General features: G+C 39.9%; 2 protein-coding genes across 5 annotated transcripts; one reads left to right on the top strand and one right to left on the bottom strand.

The window, feature by feature from the left end:
• Positions 1 to 243: 243 nt before the first annotated feature.
• LOC143904081 (UDP-glucose 4-epimerase) lies at positions 244 to 6170 on the top strand. Of its 4 annotated transcripts, XM_077418359.1 has the most exons (9): positions 244 to 583; positions 668 to 714; positions 1012 to 1092; positions 4366 to 4619; positions 4758 to 4871; positions 4945 to 5121; positions 5388 to 5568; positions 5650 to 5931; positions 6009 to 6170. In XM_077418359.1, exons 1-9 carry the CDS (start codon positions 504 to 506, stop codon positions 6101 to 6103), a joined length of 1311 nt encoding a protein of 436 aa, XP_077274485.1. In that variant the 5' UTR covers positions 244 to 503; the 3' UTR covers positions 6104 to 6170. The 4 variants fall into 4 exon arrangements, with proteins under 4 accessions (XP_077274485.1, XP_077274481.1, XP_077274483.1 ...); XM_077418355.1 differs by lacking the exons at positions 244 to 583; positions 668 to 714; positions 1012 to 1092 and adding an exon at positions 2362 to 3235; XM_077418357.1 differs by lacking the exons at positions 244 to 583; positions 668 to 714; positions 1012 to 1092 and adding an exon at positions 2363 to 3010 and having other exon boundaries at positions 4316 to 4619.
• Positions 5263 to 8501, bottom strand: Mettl4 (Methyltransferase like 4). Its single transcript, XM_077418354.1, has 7 exons — positions 7551 to 8501; positions 7069 to 7433; positions 6721 to 6895; positions 6484 to 6655; positions 6198 to 6404; positions 5633 to 6085; positions 5263 to 5550 (listed from the first exon to the last, which is right to left on the bottom strand). The coding sequence occupies exons 1-5, from the start codon at positions 7809 to 7811 to the stop codon at positions 6202 to 6204; spliced, it is 1176 nt and encodes a 391-aa protein (XP_077274480.1). The 5' UTR covers positions 7812 to 8501; the 3' UTR covers positions 5263 to 5550; positions 5633 to 6085; positions 6198 to 6201.
• Positions 8502 to 8655: the final 154 nt, after the last annotated feature.

The raw sequence follows: 8655 nt of genomic DNA on the forward strand, positions 1-8655 counted from the left end.
AATTATTGAAATCCATTTTGGGTCAAAGGAGAGGAAACGAGCGAAAACGAGCGACTGCTCACGATTGCTAGGCTAGCGGAGTATCGGCTGAACGCACCCATTGGATGATTGGATCCAAAATGGCGGAACGAGAATACTACTTTTTTTAGAGCTCTAGCTCCTACCGTCGACTCTGCGAAGTTCGCCGTCCTCGCCGTCGCACGTTTGACATTCATCTTCAGTTGTCTCCTACATTTGTGACATAAATGGGTACTTAATTGGAGTACCGTCGGTAATGCAGCGTTCTGCAATTCTCGACACGAGGATTCGGGTTTGTTTACTTTACGTCGTATGTACGTTTTTTTTATCGTGACGAATTTACGGAAAATGTGAACGGAATAATAAATAATTTTCCGACGGGCGTTATGGCGTGACAGGCGTGCTCGAGTCGCTACGGAGGCGAAACTGTCAAACGTGACAGGCATCACGCGTAATTTTTCACAATTTTTAGTTTGAAAAAAAGGATGGCCCACGTCAATCAGGGAATCGGGGAGGCCGCGGACTTTCTAGCGAGGTTTCACAATATCTCGAACAAACTGAAAAAGTAAATCTTTTAAGTTAAAGCGCTCAATTTTGACTCAACGACGATTCTCTTCCTCATTGCTTTGATCCCCTTCTGATCCCTTAGGCGATTTCTAAGGAAGCCAAATGTCGCGGAGGCATGCGATCAATTTAGTGAGTGTTCAATTTAATATCAATTAGATAAAATATTAATACAAGCTTTTTGGAAGGTTGACTGACTAATTTCATTTTTTGTATGTTTCTTGTGATTATTACTACTACTGTTATTTTAATATTGGAGCACATGACTGGTTTACAATTTCATCTATTTTTTTCTCCAGCTTTTTCATAGAATTAATCACAGCTCGACTTTTGAACAGCTTACATAGTTAGTCCTACGTAACAATTTAACTCTTAATTATGCTCGGAAAACAAAGAATACAAAATAAAGATATCCGATTTCTTTTTTAGGTGCCTTAGCTACCGAATGCGAACAGAAGGAATTGTGGCAATATGCAGGTTTGTGCTGGTTGGCAGCCGCTAGATGCCAGGGCACATTGGAAAATGCCTCCTCGGAAATAAATCTTCTGGTGAAGGCTGGAAGGCAATTCCTTATAGCTGAGAAAAAAGATAACGACATAGGATGTCCCTCTATAGGCCAAGAGAACTTACAGGTCTCTGGGTGAAATATGAATTTTTAATAAAAAGGAAGTAAAAAGAAAGGACTAAATATATATATATAGCTCCCGTTGCAGGCGGCTGTGAGTTGCTTTGGCCATTCTATGGCTAGATGCAGCAATCAACCAGGATTCAACACAATTTCGGCTGGTTTATCCGTAGAGTTGGCGTTAGCGCTAGGCCCAGGTCCCGCCGGTATTCAACAGTTGCGCAAAGCAATCGATATCTTTCCTACGTCAAAAGCTATCAATACCTTAGTGTCTTTCCATATAAGACAGGGTCAGTACTTGATCCGTTCACATCTGTGTACTCATGATTACGTTATATTTTTACAATTATCCTTTTCAATCAATTTGGAATATGCAGTGTTTCAGATAATTTTATCCTTACAGGAGATTACGTCGCTGCATTACAAATACTCAATGAATTTGTAGAATTTGTAGAAGCTTGTGTTGTGGCTGGTGCTAGAGGAAACTATAATGCTATCTTACATAGGTATTACCTTATCACAAAGATATAATAATTAGCTGTACGAGACAAATTAATACTCCGAAAAATCAATAGCGAAAACAATCGGTTGTTAGCTTGTAAATAAAAAATTCGCTTCGTTCTGTGATTGGCTCCGTGATTACAATCATTTGTAAAATTCATTGCTATATTAAATTGCAGTTAATACATAATACATAATACCTTTCTCTACAACAATACATTTAATATAATAAAATAAATATATATAATGAAATTTATATAATTAGGTGCGAAGTGACGCGAGTACTTCTACTGCTCATTCTTCAGCCATCACCCCAGAGATTGACCCCATCTCTCGCCCAAGTCCTCGAAAAGTACGCGTGGGCGGAAGAAAATGTGAACAACGGTATAAATCAAGTTTTCAATTGTACAGAGATAATTCTGGTCCGTAACAAATATATTCCAAGTTATTGAAACGAGTGCCTCTTTCTTGCAGGTCTCAATATGAGCGAGGACGAATTATTATTACTGCAATCTCTAGTATTAGCGTGCCAATCTCACGATCATCAAGCGGTGTTGGAGCTCGAAAACGAACTATATCCTTACTTCGATACAGAGCAGAAGGAACTGTTGCATAAATTGATACAAGTAGTATCGACGCAGTAAATATACAATAATGCCGCGTGTAACGAGCTGGGCGTATGATATTTTTCTCCCGATTGTCTCCCCCGCCGTAGGACATTCCTCGCGATTTCACGTCGCGCCGTGCGGTCCATCGAAATCGAAAATCGGGACACATTCCTCGAGGGGCGAGTGAGGGATGCCCCTCGGCATGGTGTTGTTTTTCTTTCGTTTCGCGCGATTACGTTATTAGTCGCCTCGAAACAGGTTCCTGCGGCCAAAGGCTGAGCCGTTGCTCAATCGAGGCGCCGAGGATGAGCTCCCTGCTTTTACTGATCCAGTAACGGTCGTGTTGCAAGCGGCGAAATCACGTGAGACGATGGCAAACTCGTCACGCTTCTCGATGTGAAAGGAGGAGAAGGAACTCTTTAGACGAGAATCGTAGAACGGACGGCTGGAGTGGAGCAAGACAAGGCTGGCAGGAAGGGCATAGTGTGCGTGCCGGTATAGCATCGCGGAGGAGGGGATGTCTCGCGCGTCCCACGATATACCGAAGAGTCCTTCGCTTCTCTACGGTTACTATTCAAGGCAGAGCAAGGCAGAGTCGCAGTCGGTGTCAGTTATCGTGCGAAAGTGCCTCAGAGTCCTTCGGATCAAAGTCGTTCGCGTTCCTCACTGAATTCTTACTTAATCCTGGACCGAGGTAACGAGGAACTCTTCGTTCCGTTACACGATATTCTTAAGTCTCCTAATCTTGCAACAAAAGCGAATTGCGTATATCGCAATTAAAAATCCGCTGGAGCAATGCGTCAGCTTCATTATATAGACATTAGAATGACAGGAAGCCTCTTCGAGCGCGAACAATCTCTCGTGATCTAATGAGAAAAATCGGTTCCAAGGATGCCGAGTGATTTCTCTAAAGGTCAAGGTTCGTAGAGACTCTCGTATTCGAGTCGTTGCCGTTGCAAGAACACATTCCAAATGAAACGGTGATTAATCAGTACATGCGTAGATTAAGGTAGTCTTGGTTTATTTACGATAGATTTCCGTTGAAAAACTTAAGTTGAATTTATTTAAATAGTGGATATTACAATATATAAAGAAAATGGTTTTTCACACAGATACAAATCTAGAATTTTTTTTTAACGCGCTTGAATATACACTGCTAAAGATCAAATAAGCGTCTGGTGACCGTGTAATTTCGAATACCGTTAAGTATGACTTCACGCGAGTTGAGTCGTAAATTTAATGAATTGGAAAAATTCCTGAACACACAGACACGTTACGATTATGCTCGAAAATATGATTTTATATACTCGCGATTATTATATTGTTTGAATTCTAGAATCATATAATTTTCGAGATATTTAAAGTTTAAATATTTAAATTCTCAATTTTTAAATTAAATCTTAATTTCAGATTAATTTATATAAATTGTTATGTATATATAATTTGTTTTTCTTTTTCCATATACTCGCCGCGTATAATGCGTTCTTCTTGTTTAACTTCGAGGTGCTGACACTTCGCGACCCCGCTACGTTAATTTACCACGTGTTTCGGCGACCTTGAACTCTCTTTGCTCACTTGAACGAAGGTGAATGCCCTAGGCACCTGCACTCTTCGGTTTGCGAGTGTGCGCGTCCCCGCGTCGATAAAATTCTGACCTGTGTGCATCTAGAACTTGAATTGAGAGTTTATTTACTCCAGAGATTCGTTCCTCGTTGAGGAGATTGATATGTTAAAAATACTAATAAATGGAATTCGTACTAATAATAAACAGATACTGCGATATGATTATCAGTTGTATTATTGTTTCTATAATGAAGGAGATTCTTCTATTAGAAGGAAATTTCATAAACAAATTTTGGTCTTGGAAAAAAGACGCGTTGTCAATTTATATTATAGCACAGATTTTTAAAACAAATTCTTTATGATATTCTACAAAGCCAATAATTGTTTCAATTCAATTGAACGTATCTCCATTTTTTTCATACGACGTACGAGGAAGAATCTCGACAAACGATCCGTAAATAAAAAAAATTGAATTCTCTCGTCCAGTCGAGAAGATGGGAGAAGACTGGAGGACCATTTTCGTAACCGGAGGCGCCGGTTACATCGGCAGCCACTGCATCGTCGAGCTCTTGGAGTGCGGTTACGATGTGGTGGCTATAGATAACTTTGCAAACAGCGTGACAGAAACCGACGGCGAGTCCGCGGCGCTCAAAAGGGTCGAGCAAATAACGGGGAAAAAAGTCACGTTTTACAACTGCGATCTGCTCGACAGAGAGAAGCTCGAGACCGTGTTTAACCAGGTATTACGTTCGCTAATGATTTCAAATTATGCATTCCATTTATCATTATTTCATTGTATATATTATACGGCGTAATGTTGAAAGAGTTACAAAGCAGTTTTTTCTGGACTCGTGAAAAGAGTAATTTGTCACTTTCAGCACAAAATAGATTGCGTGATACATTTCGCGGCTATTAAAGCCGTTGGCGAATCGATGCAGGTTCCGCTTCATTACTATCGAAATAACATAATAGGAGCTATTAATCTACTTGAGGTAATATTATATTATACAAAGCGTACGCTTCCCCGGCCATTTCTACAATTCCGATGTGTCCCCTTATTTGCAGGTGATGAAAGCGGCTGGCTGCTTTCAGCTTGTATTCAGTAGCTCTTGCACGGTTTACGGCGAGCCTACAGAACTGCCTATCACGGAGGAACACGAAACCGGCAATATCACCAATGTGTATGGCCGAACGAAGTACTTTATTGAGGAAATGCTCAAAGATATATCCAGAGCTGAAAAGGTTCGTGTATATAGAAAATTTCGAATTTACGCAAAACTCTAGCTTCGTACGACTAACGATTAAAATTTTACTCGCGTAAAATAATATGGTGCTTGTACACTCGTGCAAATATTACTCTATAGTACAAATATACACTCCAGATTAAGAATAAGAGGCCAAATTTTTTATTTTTCGTTTTCTCCTTCGGAAAGAAATCGTATGTCACTTGCATTCTAGTTTGTACTATTTCTTCTAGTTTTTATTGAAGATTTCTTTTGTTTTAACAGAGTTGGAATATCGTATCTCTAAGATACTTTAATCCGGTTGGTGCTCATCGATCGGGATTGATCGGGGAGGATCCGACAAAACCATTCACAAACCTGATGCCGTATATCGCTCAGGTCGCTTTGAGGCACAAGCCGGAGTTGATCATATTCGGTGGTGATTATCCTACGGATGACGGCACAGGTAACGGTTGAGAATATCAAATAATAAACGCTTTACATATTTTCATTACTGCTTCTATACTCACGCTTTATACCTTTCCAGGCGTCCGCGATTACATTCACGTTATGGATTTGGCTGCCGGCCACGTGGCGGCATTAAATGCTTTGCACAAACAACACCTCAGGCTAAAGATTTATAACTTGGGCACCGGCAATGGCGTGACTGTGTTGCAATTAATAAAAACATTCGAGAAAGCCTCTGGTACTACAGTGCCGTACGTTATAAAAGAGAGAAGAGAGGGCGACATTGTGTCCATGTACGCTAACACGGATTTGGCGAAAAAAGAATTGGGCTGGACAGCGAAGTACACTGTGGAGCAAATGTGTAAGTAACGTGACCCTTAAACGCGGGATCTGAACAATCTCAAATAATCGTGTCTAACGGTGAGACGTCGAATACAGGTCAGGACTTCTGGAGGTGGCAAACGATGAATCCATACGGATACCGAACTTCAATAAAGAACGGAACTACCGAACACCTGAACAATACATCGTAAAAAATTGTATCGAGGAAATTATGCAAATAATTTATAATAAAGAATCGATACGCGTTCTTATAATTTACATATTTATGAATCGCAGATCTCTTACATTTTTACGGTTGCTCTTTACTCTCATTCTCGCTTTTTATGTCGTCGGCGTCACTTTCATCTTTCTTACATTCATCCAGAATTTCATAGAGCGATAAATGTTGAAACTTTAAGATTTCTAGACCCCAACTCGTCCATCCAGGCAACAAGTACCTTGCAAAAATTTCTAGGCATTTTGGGTCGTCCGGGAGATATTCCTTTATGATTTCTAAAGACGCGAACAAATCTTTCATTGTAATTGTATATTTTACGGAATATATTCATTTCTCGTTTAAATTTACTCGTACCTGTGAGAGGTGGTTTGTGAGAATGTACCGCACTAGGTATGCTGATCATCAGTTTGCCGTCAGGGATATTCACTTTGTCGTTTTCCAATGCAGATCCTAGTATCAGTAATTCATAAGGTTGCTTGCCAGGCGCTGAGTTAAAATTACATATTGTATCACCTGCTTGTGTCACCTAGAGTGGCAGTTGTTATCTAACTTATCGCATTGCATTCCCAACATTATTGAGACATTGCCTACCTTGAGCCAATACCACTTAGCTCTATAAGTAATACCCCAAGATGGAAATATTTCGTTGAAGATACTATTCAAATGATTGGACGAATTAGTACACCATACGGCTACAATACCATTTGAATGTAACAGTTTTCTTATTGGTATCTTGACTAATTCCTCATTGTACATCATTTTGTAACTATAAAAGAATATACGATCACACATTTCTTCAAATATCTCACGCAATTAATGACATATTTAAAATAATTAAGAACAAGTTGAATTTATAGATCAATTGTATTCTCTCTAAACTCCTTTCTCTATTAAAATATTGTCCATTTGTTAATTTATAACAAATCGCAGTGAAATTACCTGGCCTCTGCGCACTTCATTTTCTTCCTTCTGATTGACTTGTTCCACCAAGGTGGATCCAGCAGTATGAAGTCATACTGCTTGCTCAGTTCCATCTTCTTTTCCATATCTCTTACGTCATAGCAATAAAATGTGCATTTTCTTGGAAACACATATTTCTTATCGTGAGCCTTGGATATTATAGCATCATTAGTATCGTTGGATCCATACAGGTTCTCATCTTTGACGGAATAAGTATCTTGATAGAATTTCATGGATGCCAAACGTGCTACCTCATTGTTATCGAAGGAGTTATTCCGGCAAAAGAGATCTTTGTCTCTCGCGGCAGATATCATTGCGCTGAATGCTTGTTTAACGCTATCGACCTGTCGTGAGAATAATTTTGAGATACTACGTGAAACAAAACACAAATTCTTGTTTTGGCTGATATTTTAAAATAACCTAAGGCACGAATTTTGAATGTTATATGTTTCTGAACCTACTTCCTCCAAGTCTTTCTGCGGCAATCGCTGCGAACGTTTTCTTTTTTTTCTATTGTTAAGCATCGTGGTACCGTCCTGGGACTCCTGGACAGTCTGAGCTATCTGATTTTGCCTCAAGTATTGAGAATTGATCTCGAATATCATTTTGTTAAAGCCTAAAGCGCAAAATCCATTTTCGTTTTGGACTTTCTTGTATATCTCATTGAGATACTGCAAGTGAGATATGATCCAGCCTTCCTCGCTGACATGAAGAATACTCATATTTTTGGCTTTGGAGATCAATGTGACGCGCACACATATACACACACACACACACACACACACCTATACAATACTTGTCACAGATCCTTATATGTTCTACATTCAATTTACTATTATATCAATCTGTTTGATGTACAATATCATCAATCCAATTAGAAAATAAGCTACGTGATTATGAATATATACATATATACATGTTTAATGCTGCGAATATGAATATATACATATTTCACTTTTTATTTTCATATAAATACACGTGCCAGACCTGCTAGGTTGATTCGAAAAGCCTGTAACGTGCAATTTGCATGCAAATTCAATTCTTCGACATTACTGTGGTCGCTATAACAACTGATAACAACTAACAATCGTCATTTGCCGGCATCGCTCGAGTCTCGACGCTCGTGCTCCTTATCACTTATCACACATATCACGCAATCACACCCCCTCAGCGACCTCATCGGCACATTTCGCGCCTGCGCGAACTCAAATGACAAACTTCAGGGCGTGAAGATGACCCCAACAACTCCGATTAACTAAATTGAAGTTTGAACGGCAAACTTCAGAGTGAAGATTACCCTGACTAAATTCCGATTAACTAAATTGCAGCTTAATCGAGGTTGTCTTCTTCAGTCGATTAACTTAATCGGAATTTAGTCAAGAGAATCTTACGAATCTTACGTCGATCGCAACGCCACGCCGTGCAGCGGTCAAAGCGCCAAACTGAACTGTAGGTGGCGGCCGAGCGCCATCTAGCGTTGCCTCGCGCAACTAATCGTCGCTGAACGCGGCCGAATGTTACCGAGAATTGCCGAGCGCGGCAGCGCCTGTTCGTGACTGTTCGATC

Source organism: Temnothorax americanus, unplaced genomic scaffold (assembly GCF_048541705.1).
Source record: "Temnothorax americanus isolate GAGA-0224 unplaced genomic scaffold, ASM4854170v1 Scaffold5, whole genome shotgun sequence".
In the NCBI taxonomy this organism is placed as follows: Eukaryota; Metazoa; Arthropoda; class Insecta; order Hymenoptera; family Formicidae; genus Temnothorax; species Temnothorax americanus.